The sequence below is a fragment of the Mauremys reevesii genome, linkage group 2 (assembly GCF_016161935.1).
Source record: "Mauremys reevesii isolate NIE-2019 linkage group 2, ASM1616193v1, whole genome shotgun sequence".
In the NCBI taxonomy this organism is placed as follows: domain Eukaryota; kingdom Metazoa; phylum Chordata; order Testudines; family Geoemydidae; genus Mauremys; species Mauremys reevesii.
The window spans coordinates 220,134,297-220,155,615 of record NC_052624.1 but is presented as its reverse complement, the minus strand read 5'-3'; the positions used below and the strand labels follow the sequence as shown (position 1 = coordinate 220,155,615).

Sequence of the window (21,319 nt, the reverse complement as noted above, 5' to 3'; positions counted from 1 at the left end):
CGCTATTAATTTTTTAATCGCTTGACAGCCCTAATTTATATACAGACATTACAATGTTTTCTGTATTATTTTCTATCCCATCCTTCACATATTTCATTTGCTATTTGATTGCCACTTCACATTGAGTAGAATATTCTCTGAGCCATCCACAATGACTCTCCAGTTCTTTGTCAGTTATTTTACAGAGCCAAGCAATATATATGAGTAGTTCAAATTATTCCTAGCAGTCTGCTGCAACTTAGAATCATAGAACCATGGGGTTTGAAGGGACCACAAGGGTCCTCTAATCTAATCTTCTGCTAAGATGAAGGATTTGTTGTGTCTAAACCATCCAGGACAGATGGCCATCCAGCCTCCTTTTGAAAATTCTAGTGAAGGAGCTTCCACGACTTCCCTAGGCAGTCTGTTCCATTGTCCTACTGTTCTTAGTTAGGAAGTTTTTCCTGACATTTAATCTAAATCTGCTATGCTGTAGTTTGAACCCATTGCCTCTTGTCCTGCCCTCTGTGGCAAGAGAAAACGTTTTTTCTCCGTCTTTTTATGGCAGCCTTTCAAGTATCCTGTCCTCCCTTAAGCTCCTCTTTTCTAAACTAAACATACCCAGTTCCTTCAGCTTTTGCTCACATTACTTTGTTCCTTGCCTCTGGTTCCTTTCCAGTTTCTCTACATCCTTTCTATACATTGGTGACCAAAATGGACACAGTGCTCCAGCTGAGGCCTAATCAGTGCCAAGTAGAGTAGTACCATCACCTCTCTTGACTTGCATGCTATGCCTCCGTTAATGCAACCTAAAATTGCGCTGCTTTTTTGCAACAGCATCACCTTGTTGACTCATGTTGAGGTTGTGATCCACCACAACTCCCAGATCATTCTCAGCAGTGCTGCTGCCAAGCCAGTTATCTCCCATTCTGTATTTGTGCATTTAGTTTTTCTTCCCTAAATGTAGCATCTTACATTTGGCTTTGTTTCATTTCATATTGATGTCTATAGCTCTTAGGGTAACCAGACAGCAAGTATGAAAAATCAGGACAGAATGTGGGGGGTAACACGTGCCTATATAAGAAAAAGCCCCAAATATTGGGACTGTCCCTATAAAATCGGGACATCTGGTTACCCTAATAGCTCTGTTCTCCAATTTATCAAGACCACTTCGAATTTTAGCTCTGTCCTCCAAAGTTTTTGCAACCCTCCCTAACTTTGTGTCATCTGCAAATTTGATCTGTATGCTCTCTATTCCTACATCCAGGTCCTTATTAAAGATGTTAATAAAACCGGCCCCAGAACAGATTCCTGTGGAACCACACTTGAGACCTTCTTCCAATTTGACATCATTTCATTAATTGTAACTTTGTTTGTGGTTATTTAACCAATTATGTATCCACTTAATAGTAGTTCTACCAAGCCCATATTTCTCCAGCTTACTTATGAGAATGTCATGGGGAACTATGTGAAAAGCTTTGCTGAAGTCCATGTACATTATGTCCACCGCATTCCCCTATCTACCAGTTCCCTTGTCAAAGAAGGAAATCAAGCTGGTTTGGTATGATTTGTTCTTCGTAAATCCATGTCGGCTACTTGTGATCACCCCTTCATCCTCCAGGTATTTGCAAATTGAATGTTTTCGTCATTGTCCTAATAGCTTCCCATGTATCGAGGTCAAACTGATTGGACTATAGTTCCCCAGCTCCTCTTTTTTTCCCTTTTTTTAAAGATGGGCACTACGTTAGCTCTTCTCCAGTCCTCTGGGACCTCTCCTGTCATCCATGAGTTTGCAAATATTATTGCCAGTGGCTCCAAGAATTCTTCAGCTAATTCTTTCAGCATCTTGGGGTGAATAGCATCAGGTCCAGATGACTTCAATTCATTCAAGTTAGTCAGAAGATCTCTGACGTGTTCTTTACTTATCCTGATCTACATCCCTTCCCATTTATTGTCTATAATAACGTCACTAGTGGTCCAGTCATAGTATTTTTTCTGTGAAGACTGAAGCAAAGTAGGCACTGAGCAGCGCTGCCTTCTTATCATCTTCCATTACCAGCTGACCTTCTCCATTGAGCAGCAGGCCTACACCATCCCTTATCTTTCTTTTCTTCTGATATATTTGTAGAACTCCTTCTTGTCGTCTCAAACATTTCTTTCCAGTTGTAACTCATTCCTTGCCTTGGCTTTCCTGATTTTGTCCCTACACACTCGTGCTATTCCCATGTATACTTCCTTGGTGACATGCCCCTCCTTCTATTTCCTGTATGTATCCCTTTGGGTTTTTACATAGCTAAAAAGCTCCTTGTGCAGCCACATTGGTTTTCCTGGGGCTCTTCTTATCTTTCCTCTGCATCAGAGTAGCTTGATGTAGAGTCTCTAGTATTACATCTTTTAGGAACTGCCTGCCCTCTTTGACTCCTTTTCTTCCTACTAACTGGTCTCTCCAAGGGACCTTGTCTACTATTTCTCTGAGTTGGTTGAGAGCTGCCTAATATGGATCCTTGGGAACATCTCACTGTTAGCCTTTGGCCACACTCAGAATTGTCCATTTATTCTCTCTCTTTGGGTAAAATTCTGTCCCACTGAAATCAGTGGCAAAAATCCCACTGACTTCATTGAAGCCAGGATTTCACCCTGTGTTTTCAGTCTCTTTGCCAGATTCTAATCCATGACAGAACTTTACTTCTCATCCCCTGACTACTTAGTTTGCTCAGTAATCTCTTGTGAGCAACTTTGTCAAAAGCTTTTGGAAGTCCAAATAAATTAAGGTATGGGTGACTGGGTGGTGTAAATCCAGGATTTGGGATAGTACATGATGAAAGACTATATGACCATGAAAAAGTTGCTCGATTGCTTAACTCTTCATTTCCAGCCATTCTCACAGTCAGGTTTTTTGGAAGTTTTATACATAGACTTTTGCTTTTGAGTACTGGCTGGATTCCACTGAAACACTTTCAAAAAATGTTTTGTTTGTGAATTAAGATGTAAACAGCTGAAAAACATCTATACTCTTCATTAAGCAGTCCAAAAAGACTTTTGAGGAACCCAATAGAACATGGTGATTGGCAGCAGAATTGGGGGAAAGGACAAAATAATTTGAGAGTTAGTTTGTTATTTAGTGTCTTGGAGTCTTCTTAAATATATTAACCAATAGCACAATGTTCTTTCCAATTATTTTAATACTGATTTATTTTACAGAATACAAAGAAACTCACAGATAAATATAGCTTCAAAACAATAGAAAAATATCAAATATTTACAGAAAGATATAGCTGCCACCGGACTTTCAGAGAGTACGCACAGGCCAAATTCTCTTACTGTGACTCCTGTTCAGTAGAGCCTTCCTCCACAAGCAGTCCCACTGACTTCAGTAGGACTGCACTGGATAAAGGTACTGTTCAACATGAGTAAGGGTATTAGAATCTGGCCTCAGGACTCCAATATTCACTATAGTTATTATGGTGTTTTTTTCCAGTTTTACATTTTGAAATTACATGAAAAAGCAAAACCATTCTATAAACAGGCATCTCTATTTTTAAGAATAGAATGAAACATCCAGAAATACATTGAATTATACTCCTATCCATCTACTAGTTTATCATATTTACAAAAGAAAAATGAGTATGGATCATATTTATAGGACAGATCATTAGTGAAACAATAAAATGAATGGCAATTTAAAAAGAACAATACCCAGGATTAGCTGCATTAATATATTTTAGCATGCTCTAGTACTGGGCCAGATTTATCCTTGGTAAAGGTTGATTGAGGGCCATAGATTCAGAATGAGTACAAGAATACAATTTGCAATGGTAAAAAGGTTCAGATCCACTAAGGGACTTAGGCCATGCATTGCTGGGCATCATGGCACCTTTCACAGAAATTCACTGCTATCCACAAAGCCTTATTTGCACATCTAGGCACCCTAGAATGCAATCCACAAAAGCCAGCATGCTAGGCAGGGATCTGCCTAACCTAGACAATGGGAGATATTGACAAACCCCTCTCCTCTCTCTCTGAGATAGGCACTTAAGTTGGGGCTGCAAGGAGGTGCCTATATCTGCTTAGCAATCCATGAATCAGAATCAATCTCCTGGAGTAAGGCAGCTAACCCATTTAGCTCAGTGGTTAGTGAACTTAACTGGGAGACACAAGTTCAACTCCTGTTCAAATCCTGTTAGATGAGTTCGCTAACTACTGAGCTGTGGGATATTCTGATGTAGAGTTCCTTCAGTCTCTCCTGTTGAAGCTGTTCCACTTTGGATAAATAATGAAAGAATGATTGGAGCAGGGGGAAAGGACCCTGGTCTCCCACCTGCTAGGATGGGCACCTTAACCATGGGACAATGGAGTAGATCTCTCTGGCCCAAAGTATTTGTTCCAATGTGAGCAAATACTTAAACAGTCACACCTTCTGGGTCAGGCCCTGCGTGCAGGTTAGGCATTTGTGGATCGCTCTGGGGCAGGAGATTGGCACCTGGATGTTGAGCGAGGCAGCAGTGCACATCCCCTAGGCAGAAGCTTGGGCACCTACAGTGTTCAGCAGGAGTTTTGTGGATCGCAGTGGAGCCAAAGGACATAGGTACCAAAACGTGAGACTTAGGTGCCTAAGTATCTTTGTGGAGCGGGGTCAAAGTGACTGCATCTTCACTTACTATGGGCAGAGGGCTGTATGGAGCTGGCATAGCCTCAGAAGAGGCCAGGGCTGCCTGAGAAGGAGGTGAGGCCAGGACAGCCAGGAACTCCACTAACGCAGCATTTTCCCTGAAAAGTTCCTGCTGGTGAAGCCCTGTGGAACTCCATCTTGTTTCAAGGCTGTTCCCCTTTGTAAAATCCTAGTGGATAACAGAGGCAGAAGCATTGCTCCATTCCCACAGAGGCAAATCTCACCTAAGATATGGTGGTCTTAGATGATGCAGAAAAGTTTATTTTACTCACCCTGATGCCAGCTCTTCTGAATTTGGTCTTTAACAGACATAAATGGCTGGCCTTTCAGTTTTAACTTTGGTTTAAAAACCCACACACAACTACCATGACAATCGTCTGTTATTTTTCATTGTAATACAACATCTGAACAATAGTTTTCTACTTTTCATTGCAAATTAACCTCTTTATTTTATTTTGCAGTTTAGACAAAACAGTCTGCAAGATCATTCCCAGCTTTTCTCTAAAAATGTTCTAAGGTATAAGAAGTTTATCTTGGAGCGTGGGTGGATATGTGGTTATAAAACTCTTCATTCTAACAGGTACTAGTTGATTTTTTTCAGAGAAGACAGTTGGAATGTTATAGACTCTCTCTAAGCAAAAGATACAACAGCATTAATGAGGAAAACTGATTTTTAAAAAAAAGATTACATCACTCTCATAGGAGGTTAGTTACTGATTCTGCACTATTTTCTACCCAAAAAAAAAAAATTCTAGGCAATTACCTGTATTTCTTCAATGCTGTAAAAGTGTAAACATTCTAGGCCTGTGCATCACACTCAATGGGAGTTTGCTTAGGGCATGGTCCACAAGGGTGGATTATATGATTATTTTTTTCTTACAGATGTTTTCACCAATGTAATGTTATAGATGTCCCAATATCTTTATTATGTGCCTTCCTCTTCATTGCTGTTTTTATTGTACGTTACACAAGAGAGAGTTTCTTCTTCTGTAGCAAAGGCATTTTCCTCCTCCAAATTTTCAGAAGCATTACATTCAGTGTTATTTAAGATAATGTCACAGTTGTGAAACATTTCAGAATGGCAGCCTTCTGCTGGATCTGTCAACAAGGGAGCAGATTTTTCTTCAAGAATTTGAATCAAGCTAACTCTCGAGCATTGGCATATTTTTTGCTTTGTATCGGGTAGCTTATTATTGGTACTTACTGTTATATCATTGAGTACTCGTTTGGATACATTATTTTCATGATTGCTGATCTCCTGTGCATTTATATTCATATCCTCCATCGCATACAACATCTTTAACTTGTTTTTTTGTCCTAGACCTGAGGATACAAGAATCTCAAAGCTATTTCCATTAATGAAATCTAAGGTGTTATTAGCATAAAATCTATTTAAAATATTACTGGCAATCTTATTAATATAGTTGTTCTTCAGAATCACATGATTATTTTTGTCTCTTATTAAATCTTTGCTTGGCCAGAGCAAATGTTGACATTTTTTGGTAATTAAATGTAGGCCAAATTGGTTCTCAATGTCAGATGCTTTTCGGTAGGCATATCCTCTGTCTTCCTCATTAACTGGTTTTATGATGGCCATCAGTATTGGACAATGTTGTCCACAAATAGCATGAAGCTTATCCAGAGAATCTTGTTCCTCCAGAGCTCCCCTGTTGGTATTACTGTCATTAGTTGGTTGAGTTTGTACAGGTTCATCATTTAAAGGCTCTTCCAGAGGATGCACCTTATTGTCAGGTAATCTAAATTCCACAGATGTAAAGGCTGGATAATTGGTTTTAGTCTCTATACAAAGATTCGTGGAAGTGGTGCATACTGTGCATGACAAATTGTTGTTTTCTTTCTTTATTGCATGAAGAAAAGGGGGGTCATCCCTGAAGGTAGGTTTGCTTTTCAGACTCAAATCAGGAAAAGGTTCTGAATCACTATTATGAGGCATAATGAAGTAGTGGCATCCACTTTCAGAGGGGTTAGCCATGTCTTCAGGTTCTGAAGAAGATATTGCATTGTGTGGTGGATACTGATTCAGATTCGCGAAGTGGGAGTATGGAACATCATCACTATTGTTGTCAAACGTTGTGTCTGCTGAAGTTGTGTCCAAATTGCCATACATTCCAGTCTTTTCAGGTGGTGATCTTCTCACCAAATGATTTTCTTTAAGAAGCCACTTGCCTTTATCAATCAATATTCCTCCATCTTCATCAGCAGGTACACTACACTGACAATATTGCTTTGTACATCGCACTGAGCAGTTATCACTGTAGTGCGCCTTCTCTCCATTAAGACTGAACTGTGGTGCTGGTGAAGAAAAATTCTCTCCTCTCCATGTATTGTTGTCTTTGTTTATTTCTTCCAGACTTTCGTGTGATATAAGTGAAGACCTTGACATTTTCTCAACAAAGCAAGAATTATGTTCCTGACAAAGGGAAGAGGTTTTTTTCATAATTGTACATTGGGATTCTTCAGAGTCCTTTTGAAGAACTTTAGACATATACGGAAGTACAGTGTGAAGGGTAGGCTTAAAGGAGGCTTCTGCTTTACCATAAAGCTGTTCAATAGTTCTTTTAACGTAACCAGTATTATACTGTTTTTCATACATTGCTTCCTCCCCACTTTCATTGGTGAAGTCACTGGATGCCCTATAATTGTAATCACTGTCATCAGTATCTGGTCTATAATCTGACCAGTCAGAAGTAGCAGGGCTTTTAAAGCATTTTTTTAATTCAAAAGAAGGATTTGAATGCGTTCCATTCTCCAGTTCTTTTACTATGAGTTTTACTTGCAATTTCTGTTCCACTTCAGTTATGTCCAATTCTGTAATTTGCTTAGACTCATAACTAAAAGATAACGGTGATGGTGTAGATAATCTCTCAGGGGTTTCTTCACAAGTCCCATTTTCTTTCTTTTCTTCTTGTACAGAGTCTTCCTCACAGTCACATTCTGTAGAGGTTTCCGCAACTAATTTATAGTGCTCATTTGTTTTTTCTGTGCCATCTTGCTCTCCTGCGTTTTTATTGTTGCCAAGATGCATAATGTCTTTTTTATCTTCTACCTCCGAAATTTCTCCATCTAAAATATTATCTTTATCATTAGAAGTTATACTGTGAAGAGTTGAGTTAGGCTCTTCTGAAGTCCCTGATTCTTCATTATTGAATGATGTATCTGTGGCTTTATCCTGCGATTCTTTTAATGAACTGTCAGCCTCTTCTTCATTTTCTTCAGCTAGTTCTACATTTGAAGTAAGACTACAATTATTTGAATTAGCATTTGCATATTTTCTGTCTGACAATATTTTGTGAACATTCAAGTCGTTTAGATCTGAAGTCTCTGCTGATGTATTGGGATCTTTCTGTATATCAGAGCATTCAAATTCTTCAATCAGCTCTTGTACATCAGCATTTTCCTCAGAATTTGTACTGTCCTTTGGAATGCAGATCTTATTTGGGTTTTCACTTTCATGAAAGTTTGGCATGTTCTGAATTTCAACTACGAAAGGATTTTCATGACAATGTGCAGAGTCCTGCGTTTCTATTCTGCTCCCAGAGTGTAATACATTATTTGATGTCGATTCTTGCAAATTTGAGACAGCATCCTTCAAGTCCTCAGCTTCTTCTGTGACTGCAATTTGTTTTAGAAATTGTAACAGTGAAAATATTTCAGAACAGCTACAGGTAGTTTTTAGCATATCACCTTTGCACATGCCATTCAAACTCTCTTTTAGATTCAGTACAAGTAGCCAAGCTAAGAGGAGATTGGGGGAAGATCCAAGTAATGAAGGAGAAGAAAAATCTGTAGGTCCACATGATTTTTCTGTACATCTAGTATGAGCCTTTTGAATGCCGAGCATAGTTGATTGTAGTTGCTGTAGCAACATACCAGACACGCAATCCTTTTGAGCATCAGTTTCAGTCTTCCTGAAAATTTTGGAATCAACTTGAACAGCAACCTCAGCACTTATGCTCTGGTTTGGACTTGTATCTTGAGTATTCATATCTGATTGCAACTTCTTTTTATCATTTTCATGCATTTCATTAAACACATGTAGCTTAGTATCATGTTGGAAATCTGACTGTAGTAAATATTTGACCTCTTTCATTATACTTGTATCAGCACAGGTCAAAGAGCCAATTTGTCTTCCATATAACCATTTGGCTGATTCTTCTATAGCTCCCATTTCACTGAGAGGTTCCATTGGCTTTTTTAGTAGATGATGTTCAATCAGATTGGGTTTTCCAGTTATGTGCACTTTATTTGCTATAACCTTAGTTTCTTCATCTGAGAGCGTTTTGATATTTTCCATAGGAGAATGATAAAGTTTAGTATTTGCTACATTCCCTTCCTTTTTATTTATGGGAGCTAATTTGTTTGGAGGCAAAACAGCATTTGGAAATGTGTTTTGCAGCCAGTTTTGGACATAGCTTTCAAGTGAATACTCAGCAATCTCATCTGGAAAATCCTCTTGTTTCAGAGCATCCAGTGCATTACCGCCATCTGACATATGCATTTTACTTTCAGTTGTACTTAGATTCTTCTTCTTTTTTTGTTTTTTCTCTTTCTTTGAAGATTTGAATGAACTGTCAGAAATAACATTGTCCTTTTCTCTTTCTAGGTTATTACCATTAGCTATTTCTGACAATGGCTTTGATGTCATTAAAGAATTGTGTGTCTGTTTTATAGAATTAGTGCAGTGACATATGCCTTCTTTTTCAGTACCTGGTGTATTTTGGCTGTGTTCAGTTTCATTTTTTGAATCAGCTTTTTCCTCTATCAGGCTATCTTCACATTTTGCAGATCGTGGCAAACTAATTTTTTTGGCTGATCTGGATTTTACGTTGGTCAGTTGTCTATTCGCTTTTGTTTTCTTACTAAATGATAACTCATTTTTTTGGAGCTCCACAGAAACCTGGGAACATAACTCATTTTCAGGACATAAGGTTTTGTTTGAATTGATAGATCCATCACCATTTCCGACATGAAATGCCATTGCTCTTTTCTGACATGTTTCAGAATAAGTATCTCTAATTTGCATTGTAGATTTCTGCACACTTTCGCTTGTGATGCACATATCATGAGACATTTCCTCACTCTTAAAAGTTCCTTCCTCTGCAGTCTCTTTATATTGCTGATTTTGGTGCAAATGTACACCTTGTTCTAGATAATGAGATGGTGATTTTCTCTTTTTCTTCTTCTTCTTTTTGCTCTTAGACGATGCAAGTTGGCTTTTGTCAGTGGAATGGGTTGTATCACATTCAGTGCTGCTGTGGAATTGTTTCTCACTCTCAGCAGTGGTAGGAGAGGATCCTGTTGTAAAGTTGATAGTCTCAGGAATAGCATTAGTACATGTTGACATTGTCATCTTTGTTTGTTTGTTTCCAGTACAGGTTGAGTGAATGGATCCTTGAGAAGAAAGTAATAAATCAGATGGGTTACATAGTTTGTCTTCACTTTTTGATTGAGACAATTCTGAGCACCTGATGAAAGAACTCAGTGATCTTTTTATTTCTTTAATTCCACACTGGTCATGAAGAGAGTTGATGGTGTCTGCTGAAAGAGGTCTATCTGCCCGGTAAATTGTTGAGGAAGGTATGAAGCCACTGATATTAGCTTTGCGGCTTGATAGTAAACTATCATACATGCCTTCCTCCATAACTGATTCCTCCAAAATGTTCTGTAACAATCCATCTTCATCAGGCATATCTAATGTCTTTGTATTTGTAGTTTCTTTTAAACCATGACTTTTATGGCTTAATTTAATCAGAGTTTCTTCTTTTTTCTTTTCTAAAGAAAGCTTTAATAAATCATTGTTGTTTATTTCACTAAGCTTCAAATGATTAGTACTTGATGTTTTACTGCTGGAATGAGTGACCATGCAATACTCAGATTTGCTTTCCCCATCTTCTATTTCCTCACTGTAGGAAAACTGTCCTATCATTTTTTCCTGAACCTTTTTGTCAGATATTACAGTGACACTTTCAACTAATGCTTTCTTTTGTCTCACTCTTCTTGGCCCAGGTGTAGGCGGCCTATGAAAATGAGGTTTGACTTTATCCTCTGATACATTGCATACATTCATGTTTGCAGAAGAGTTCTGCCAGATTTTATAATCAGAAGTGCTTAAATCAGATTCTGATTCTTTACTTGTTGCTTCTGTGTTAATCTGCTGCAGTGAGTCACTCTCATCATTATTGTAGTTCTCCAAGACTGGAGCCTCTGTAGGTTTTATATATGCTGAAATATTTAAATCAGATGAATGATCCTCTGCACCTACTGCAGAATTGCAAATCTTGATATTTTTATCAGCAGAAACACCAGCACGACTGACAGTGGTTGTCCATTTTATGGTTTCTTCCTCTTTTATCCTGAATCGAACTTTCATCTCTACTGTCATACTGCCATCTTGATTAACATGAACAGATTTCTCAATGTCATCTTCAGAGCGCACCATTGATAAATCTTCACCAGCATGTGAATGATTTTCTGCTAAGCCCATATAATTGTCAGGAATGCAAGACGAATCTGAGTTATCATTGCTGTAACCTTTATCAGAAGAAACTGAGTAAATTTGAGCTCCTGAGGGCATTTGTGTACTCACTTTCAACATTTATATTGAAAGCACCCAAATTCACAATATTAGATGGAAAGTATAGAAGATAATCATCATGCATAAGAATCCAGACGGAAAGACAGCAGGCAGGCAGCAAAGAAAGGAGACAGAAAAAAGAAAAAAAACAAAGTATGATTAGTACAAAGGAACCCAATGAAAGGTTTTGGAAATTTTTTTTGTGAGCATTGGGATTGAATATTATTGTAACAAAGAAAAAATATTACAGTAAGGTGTCTGTTTTCTCTAACTCATTTCCAAGCACTTGTCAAAAAGAAGAGACTGAATTTTCCTGCTGGTGCAATTTTCTTTATTTTGTTTTGCAACATGACCCTTCTAACACCAGTGTTACAATCTTTACGGTCCTAAGCCTGTGAAGTGCCAAATGCGTCCAGTTCCATCAACTTGGTCATTGAATGTGTTTTCCCACCCTGCAGGAGGCACACAGGACCTCAGAGGATTAGGCCCCAAGATATTAAGCATGGAACCTGCTTTTTCCTTTACTACTTCTTGATGATTTAATAGCAATTAATGGATCCAAATGCACATGCAGTACATAACAACCTGAACGTTAATGAGTGCTACAACATGTCAATCAAGAGTAAATCTCTCTGGAATTGATTTTACACCCTTCACTTATATGACTAGTTCTTAGTTATCTGAATAGTCCCATGGACTACTCGTGTATGTAAACATTGTAGAATTGGGCCCTTAGCATGTACTTCTATATATGTTTACATTTAAATTTTTAACCAGACATTTATAATAAGATTTTTACATCATGCATTTTAATTTACATCATGCAGTTATAATGTGCATATATGCTACAGTTCTCTAGGACCTGGTCAAAAGACCACTGAAGGCAATGAGAATATTCATATTGACTTCAATGGGCATAAAATTAGGCTTCTAATGTGTTTGTCTGCACACAGTGAAGTATTTCTAAAATGTGTTTGTATTACTTTGTAATAACTTGACACTGTCACAGGGTGCAGGAACAATTTGTATAGTGGGGGTGTTGAGAGTAATTGAACCATACTGTAAACCCCACATATAATGGAAACCACTTCAAGCCAGGGTTACTGTTACATACACACACACTAGTTCAGATTTGTTGCCTCTTTCAAGTTTCCATTGTAGAGGCTTTTCCAGGAACTGAATGAGAAATGATGGTAAATTCAGTCTGGCTCTCATTCCAGAGACCAGACCTTTCACTTCTGTAAATAAAAATCTCAACTTCACTCGCCTTTGGAAATGGAATGAAAACAACAAAAGTCCCCCAAAACTCTGAACTTTACACTCATATAACCTCATATAACCTGATGATGTCTCCCACATAGGGCAGTTTGAATTTTTAAAGTAAAATACATAAAGAGTTATTCCTCTTGCTTTAACTGCATTTGCCCAATATTAGCTGATGAAACTTTCCAGATGTCAGCTACTTCCATATTCTAACGCTGCCAACTTGGCCATGATTATAGGCAAAATTTAGATGGAAGAGAAAAACTTATTGACAACTTTGATTTTTGTAGTCATTTCATTTGCCTCAGAATGTCCCTACTTGTTCTCTTAACTCATCAGCTATCCTGTACACATAGCCCTGGTGACGACATATGGGGCAAGAGACATCAGGGTGGGCTATAGGGTGGAAGTTGGGAAAAACTAAAGAGAGTGGACTTGGGGACATGAGATATTCAGCAGGGGCACTGGGCAGGGATGTATGAATGGGAGCGTAGTGTCTCTGTGCAGAGGCATTGGCAGTTGATGCTGCCTCGGCTCCTCAGCACAGCAAGGCAGGAGCACCATGGAAAATTAGCAGAGAAAATGAGCTCCTCCAGCACTGTTGCCTTGGTTCTCCAGCACTTCAGGAAGCTTTACAGTGCGGTGTCTTGGTGAGCAGCAGAGGCAGCAGTGTCAGGAAGCCCTAGACGAGCTAATGCCTTGCCACAGAAGTACTGTGTTCCCCCACACATCTTAGGCTCTCCAGAAAGACCTGATCTCCCCCCACAAAGTTCTCTTCCTCAAAATCCCCTCATGCCTGAGGTGCTCCAGTGCCCCGAGGCATCAGACCCTTTAAACTAAAGCCGCTTCCCCAACATCCTCACTCTCTCTTTCCTCAGTTCATCAGGCACCCCATGTAACAGCTCCATGAGGAGCCAAGGGGAAATCGCCTATTCACATAACTTTACCCAAACACTACTGAAAAACATGTCACAGCCATAAGGATGTGAGGAAGTATGGTGCCCTGTTGTGGGCATGAGTTGAGAGTCAGGAGGTTCAACTTTCAAGTCCCCAGTCTACCCCAGACTTCTTGTGTGATCTTGAGCAAGTTTTTAATTTAAGGCCTACGTTTTTAAAAGTGACTCGGGATCATGTGTGTCTAAATTAAGAAATCTTAAAAGGTCCTGAAATACAGAGAGTGGGTGGTTAGCACTTTCTAAAATTCAGGCCCCTAAGGTGTCTCAAGTTGGGCATCCAAAAACTGAGGCATCCAAAAATCACTAATCACTTTTATAAATGTAACCTTTAGTCTCTCTATGAGAGCTTCCTGTCTGTACAATGGGGATGTTAGTACTTCTCTACCTCTCTTGAATGTTGTGTGGATGGATACATCGAATGCTATGGTAGCAGAACCATATAAGCACTTTAGATAGACAAATAGTCAGTGTACCTCACTTACACAAACGAATACAATGTACACTGTAACTTTATGAAAGTCACACCACGCCTATTTTAAATGAACACATATGGCCAATAAACAGAGTTAAGGCTACATATTGACTGTTCAGGATGAGGGGGGAGATACATGTGGGCACAGAGTGGTGGAAAGGAACTAGCTGAAGTTGAAATGTGTGGAGAGCACCTGGATACTGAATAACTTAACTGCTTATTTCCTTGCTTTTCCCAGTTTGCTTTAGTTAGGAATGGGCACATATGAAATTAAGGATATGACAAAATATCCCCATTCATTTACTGAACTAATATCTGAACACTGCATGATAATACATTTGCTTTGCTGTAATACCATCAGAAAGTTCAGCTAGAAGGGAGACATACATTTGTTCTCTGTATCAAACTGTGTGCTTTCTTTTACCCTTGCTGTAGTATGCACAAAGCATGATGTGGATAGATTAGCAACAATCAACCCATTTTAAAATATGCTTTGATAGGTTCACATACAAGTCCAAATAATTCTGTTTGAAAGGAAATATGTAAGCCAGCTGAATTTTTAACAGAAACTTGAATTCCAAAATGAAAATTAATGCTTTGATCTTTCTGATGCCTACTGAGGAATTCTGAGCAAAAATAAATAGTTTTGTTTCAACTGGCCTGCTTGAATACCCTTGATCCCAATCAGATCGCTAGGGTTTCTTTTTTTTAACATTAAAATGTGAAAGAGATAAATCACCTGAGAAAATACAAAATAATTAAAGGGACTTACTATTTCTGCTCTCTGATTTGGCATTTGCTTTGGGGTACACACGACTGGAGAGTCCTGGCAACTTAGCAGGTAGTGAATACCTGTGAGGATCATAATTCCCTGGTTTAAAAGGCTCTCTCCCAGCTGCCACAATAGCCCCAGAACACAAGATCAGAGACTGAAGGTTAGGAACCTGGGGGAAAAAAACCACAACAAATCAATTTCTCTGCATCAGTAACAAACAGTAATAATACAACAGGTTTAGTCTTTCCACATAGTTTTTTCTTCACTTTCTACCCTCTACATATATAGCATTGCAGCAGGCTATTAAAAAGGGCTGGATTTTTTTCCAGAGTGGAATTTATTTCCACATGGAGTAATGCACTTCCTGTGTCTTTGTAAGTGTGTAAATATATTAGAAGATGATACTGTCAAGCAAGGTTTGGATCCAGATAAATATTTCCCTGAAGTTCAAGAGTTTGGAAATGGAGTTTGGATTTATCTCAATATAGAGACGATCAACAGCCATGAAATGACTGAGAGAGAGTGTGTGTGTATGAGTCAGTGAAGGGAAGAATCTTCAGCCACAAAATATATTACCGGACTCTTGTATGGGTGGTCTGAGGCTGCATACTGCCTAATATACAAAATTAGTAGTGGACCTGGCTTCCTGCTCCTCCAATTACAAGGAATTTGAGCCTCACGGATTGTGCTTTGCTAGCTTGTAGGTGACGTGCCCCTTTCTCTCTTTCATGTCTACTTGTGGACACTGAACACAGGAATCACATCTTCACCAGATGGAAGGTGAAAGATTCACCCTGCTTGGGTGTTCAGTGGAGCTGAGTCTGATTCCCCTTTCAGTTATACCAGTGCAAACCAGAAGAAACTCCATTGTAGTTAATGAAGTTACAACAATGTAAAACTTGTGTAAGCAAGAGGAGAATCAGGCCCATTGTTTCTGGAAGTTTTGGGGGCTAGGATTTGGTCCACACTTTATAAAATGTAAGATAACCTTATAGGAGGTTTTATAGCCATAACTCATGGGTGGCAAAGACAGATGAAGAACATAATACTGTTGAACGTTGCTTATAGCGATTTCATCCTTTGCACATTAAAAATATAGAGAAATAGGGGAAAAAATCAAGGTTACTTAGTTTATGGCATTGTGAGCTTTCCTCAGCAATGTAGTAGCCGTACAGGAAATCTGACTTTGAGTTTTGAGTATAGATACTTTTGCTCTTACATTAGCAATTACATTGTCATGGGATCACAGAAATTTAGGGTTGGAAGGGACCTCAATAGGCAGAACCAACTATACCTATATCATCCCTGACAGCCTCCAAAGATATAACCTAAATCTTCCTTGCTGCACATTAAGCTTCAAAAGACATGGAGAACAACCCTCCTTATAATAGCCTTTAACATATTTGAAGAGTTATCAGGTCCCCAGTCAGTCTTCTTTTTTCAAGACTAAATATGCCCACTTTCTTTTAACCTTTCCTCATGATCAGATTTCTAGACCTTTTATCATTTTTCTTGCTCTTCTCTGGCCTCCCTCCAATTTGTTCACATCTTTCTTAAAGTATGGCATCCAAAACTGGGCACAATGCTCCAACTGAGGTCTCACCAGTGTCAAGTAGAGCAGGACAATTTCCTCCCATGTCTTACATATGACAATCCAGTTAATACACCCCAAAATGATATTAGCCCTTTTTACAACTGCTTCATATTGTTGGCCCATATTTGTCTGTGATCCACTATAATCCCCAGATCATTTTCAGCAGTAATATTGCATGGTCAGTTATTCCCCACTCTATATTTGTGAATTTGATTTTTCCTTCCTAAGTGTGGTACTCTGCATTTGTCTTTATTTAATTTAATCTTTTTTATTTCAGCCATATTTATCAAGGTCATTTGGAATTCTAATCCTGTCCTCCAAAGAGGTTGCAACACCTCCCATCTTGGTATGATGTTCAAATTTTATAAGCACACTCTCCACTTCATTATCCAAGTCATTAATGAAAATGTTGCCTAGTTTTGGACCCCGAACAGACACATATAGGACTCCACTAGATCCATCCACCCAGTTAGACAGCAAAGCATCAGTAAATACTCTTTAAGTTTGTTTTTTCAACCAGTTATGCACACACCTTATAGTAATTTCATCTAGACCACATTCTCCTAGTTTACTTATATGGGACTGTGTCAAAAGCCTTACTAAGATCAACATACATCACATCTACAGCTCCCCTGCCGCCCCCATCTACTAGGGCATGAACCCTGTCAAAGAAGGAAATTAAGTTGGTCTGGCATGATTTGCTCTTGACAAAATGATGTTGGCTACCACTTATAAACTTATTATCTTCTAGGTGCTTACAAACTGATTGTTTAGTAATTTGTCCCGTATCTTCCCAGGTATTAAAGTTAGGCTAACTGGCATGTAATTCCCTGGGTCCTCTTTGTTTCCCTTTTTAAAGATAGGTACTATGTTTGCCTTTTTCCAGTCCTTTTGTACCTCATGGTTCTCCATGAGTTCTCAAAGATAATCACTAATGGTTCGAAGATCTCTTCAGCTAGTTCCTTAAGTACCCTAAGGTGAACTTAGTCAGGCCTTGACAACTTGAATACATCATAGTGAAGATGCTCACAACTCCTGTGGGATGGGTAGGTACAGGAATTTGTTCTGCTGCATTAATAGACCATCGGCTCTTAAGGGAACAGAGGTAGCGTTCTAAAGGAGCTCTGCATAATTCATGTCCTAATTGTGGAGCTGGGCTATGGAAGGGTTACATGTGATTGGATGAGTGGACATATTTTGAAGGCATGCATGAGAAAGGACTAGAAAAGCATCCTGTCCAGGAAAAGCTGTCATTAGACGACATAGAGAAGGAAGTGGTTTAAGAGAAGACTGGTGGGCTTCCATGAAAACCTAGAATTAAAATTCTCTCGCTTCAGTTACTACAGTCCCAAGATGAGTGTGCATCCTTCCTCAAAACTGACTACCTTTTTTGAAGGTCCATAAGTGTACAGAGGCAAGTCCACAAGGAAGGCAGCAGATAGCTGATGGTCAGGGCACAGGGGACCTTACACTGGCCAGAGTGCTCGCCAGCCATGTAAGCAACCAAATCATTTGATTACACTGGTAATATTATAAAAGCAAACATTGTGAAAAGCATATCTGATGCCATTGTTTATTCTCACCTTTCTGCCATCTGCAGTGTATAACTTCACAACTGGATACTGCATTAACTCACTTATGGAATCCAGAAAGGTCTCAAAGTTTTGCATGTTCTTCTTACTCAGAACTATAGTGCACCTGATTCTTATGTCACCATTTTTGAAAACAAGGAGCTTTTTAGGGGTTCTTATTTTGACAGTTCTGTCTTCCTGAACAATGCCGTCTTCTTTCTCCCTGGCTAACTGCACAACTCGGCGACGAGCACTAACTGGCCTGCTGATCTGCCAGGGCAATGGCTTCTTACTGGCCCGCTCCAAATTAATGGGCTTAATTTTCTTCTGATGGGAACAAATATAAGACTTTCCATCTTCAAGGTCCTCCAGATTGGTGATACTGTGTATCCCGCGTGGTGTACTAATATTCCTCACCCCAAATGGTATTGGGACTCTTTTGGACAAGTTATCCAGCAAGGCATCAAATGTTTTGAAAGATCGATTATTAATGACCATTTTGATCCCATTAAACTGAGGGTCTCCACTTTTATAGAAACAGATGCGTTTGGCCACAACAGGTTCGGTGACATTGAAGTGACGTGTAGACAAAGTCTGTTCACTCTCAGAGGAGTTTGGCTGAAGCATTGAATAATTCGTTGATGGCGTTTCACTCATTTTGACAGCACTCTGGAAGGACGAGGAGATGGATGTAAAAGTTGTCTCACAACTGCAGTAATAGCATAGTCCTCATTCTGAAAGATGCAAAAGGAAAATTTGTAAGAAAAATTAACAGCAGCAAATCTTGCCAAAAATCATTGACTTAAATGGGTCCAAGCTGTTATCGCGAAATTCCACAAAGACTCCAGTACTGTAGGATTAAGTTAGCATAGCTTTACTTTCAAATACTCTTAGAACTCTCCATTGTAATTTCACATCTCTTATCATTTTGATATAACAGCATTTTCTTTAGAAAGAGGTACTTTGTCAGACTAGAATGGCAATTAGAGGTTTTCTTTTTTAAGGATGAATATAATGACAACATTTCACACATTATGTATTAGGGAAATATTCATGAGGAGGGGAGAGTTTATGCAGAGGCATGAGCCATAATTCAGTCCAAGAAAAACAAAAACCGAAAGACAATGGATTTGATTCTGATCTCAAATACATCAGTTTTACACCAGTGCGCTCCAGTGATTTCAGTGATGCTACTCCCGATTTACTACACTGTAAGTAACATCAGATTAATGTTTAGAGCATCTTTTGGTGGCTATAGTTAACAGTCCACTTTATAAATTGTGACAGATCATTTGCTTTTCTATTGTAAGCTTTGCCTTTTAGGATATATAACTCGACCATTTAAATATTTGCATTTGTGCTGAGTGAAATCTTGTTGATCAAGTGTGAAATTATTTTTTCCTAGGAGAAAAAGGCTTAAATTAGTGTAATCTTTTATAAAGACAAAGCCATTTCCAGTGCTTTTAATTAAAATGGCAGTTTTCAGTAGCTAAAACTTTAGAATGAGCTTTAAAATTCTAGTCATCTAAGCAATATGCTATTTCTGAAAGCAATGTAAGCACGGGCCATGATCTTTAAAACAGGGACCACTCCCCCTGTGCGTTCTCCACATGCACCTGCTCTATTACTCAATTAATTTAGTTACAATCCTTTAATAACAGTATTTTATTTTAACAGTTGTGTTACCTGTCAGCTCTGTGTTCCTGGGGAACCAAGGCACAGTATCCAGCCTGTCTGACTCACGAAGGACACCCCTCTTTTCCCGCCCCCTGCCTCTGCTTGAACCAAAACCAATCAGAAGAAAGACTTACAAAAAGCAATGAAAAAGCAGTGGGAGACACACCTAAACCCCTCCGGACAAGGGTGACAGGATTAAGGCAACTCCCCTAGCCTCATTTGCATCAAAAATGGAACAGGGAGGCATCTCCATTAGCATACAGAATGGAGAACAGAGATTCCAAGACAAGAACCACACGGAACTCTGGGACCAGAAAAGCAGGGAAGCACTGCATCCTGGGGGATCTCTGCTCCAGATGTTAATGAACCTACACCTGCACACACCCAGCTCAGCAGTTATCAGACCAATTCTAGTAATAAATCCTTTATTGGTATCCAAAATATTGAAGCTGCCTAATTGCATTGTGAGCTCCCTCCAAGAAACACTGCTCATAGCCAGGAATGATCAGCTCCTATTTTCTAGACTGAACAAAACAACTTTGGTATTCTCCCTTGAGCCATCAGTTTACCCATAAACAAATCTAGTGTCATCCCTTGTTTCCCCACAGAAAACCCTACCCACGGTCAAGTAAATGTTCTGATGCCTGGATCCAAAATCTGCATCAGTTGCATTGGGACTTCATCTTCTCCTGACTGATCATGCTGGGTGCTCTGCCTGTCTCCAGCACTCCGGACCCTCAGATACGACCACCACCTGGGAACCCTGACCGGTTCAAGCTTCACAGAGTGGTGAGAACTGATGCACCTCTCTCTGTTTTTTTTGTTTTTTGTTTTTCTACTCTAGGTATAGCTTTCTAACTCCGACTTGTGTGATCAGGTATAGTTTTCTAAACCTAACATTTGTAATCAAATTTAAGTTAGATTTAATACTGTAACTGTTTTGTTTGTTTGGCTCTCCTTGTCTGGTTATTACCTGGCAATAAAAAACTTTTATAGTTAAGCTGGTTATTTCCCTCCCTCTTTTGTGTTTTTGGCTTCCCCATTTGCTCTGCAGCAACGGTCCTTGTACCTAAGCTAAAGATCCCTGTAGCACCTATAAATCCTGTGGAGTTTGCTCATCAAGTGGGTTACTACCAGAACAATAATAACGTGAAAGTGGGGGTAGGGATGTGCTGAACCTGTGGCATAGGAGGGTGGCAGCTTAAAAATGCAGCTCGACCCAGCCTGCTCAGATGTATTCTATTCCGGTGCAGTGCCCATGGCATATGAAGGTGGCAGCTTGGAAGTGCTGCTCAACCCAGCCTGCTGTGTCCAGGGACATATAAGGGGTCAGCTTGGGAGTGCTGATTGACCCGGTCTGTTCAGACGTGCTCTGTTTAATGTGTATGTGTGTGTTCGTCTGGTTCTGGGGCTGGAGGCTGGGGAACCTAGGTTCTGCAGAATAGCTCCATTGGGAGGGAACTTGCAGAAGGGAGAAGTAGAGCTCTGTATGAAAACACAAGTGACACAAGCAATACATTGACAGAATTACAGAAACACCCCCCCCCCAGGAGAGTAACCCTAATAAATGAGCATTCCCCAAAGTAATGGGCAAATCTGGTAACAGAACTGGTAAATGTTGCCCTGACCACAGCATACACTGGGAAAAAATGACTTATAAACTAATCAGCCTGGAGAAAAGATCTCTCTACCAAAACCAATGTCCTTTTCAAAGACACTTTTCATAAAAAGGAATATAGCACACTTGTGGACTATATGTGTATTTTTT

The 21,319-nt window shown here is 39.3% G+C and overlaps 1 protein-coding gene across 11 annotated transcripts in view; it reads right to left on the bottom strand.

Annotated features, from left to right (window-relative positions):
* The window catches only part of RP1 (RP1 axonemal microtubule associated), a 314,354-nt gene that overhangs the window by 233,243 nt on the left and 59,792 nt on the right, over positions 1-21,319 (bottom strand). For all 11 annotated transcript variants that reach the window (XM_039527284.1, XM_039527282.1, XM_039527283.1 and 8 more), the window contains 2 exons: positions 17,887-18,608; positions 14,707-14,878 (listed from right to left, as the gene is read on the bottom strand). In XM_039527284.1, coding sequence (XP_039383218.1) covers positions 14,707-14,878; positions 17,887-18,531 — 817 coding nt within the window. In that variant the 5' untranslated portion in view covers positions 18,532-18,608. The remainder of the gene's footprint in view (positions 1-14,706; positions 14,879-17,886; positions 18,609-21,319) is intronic.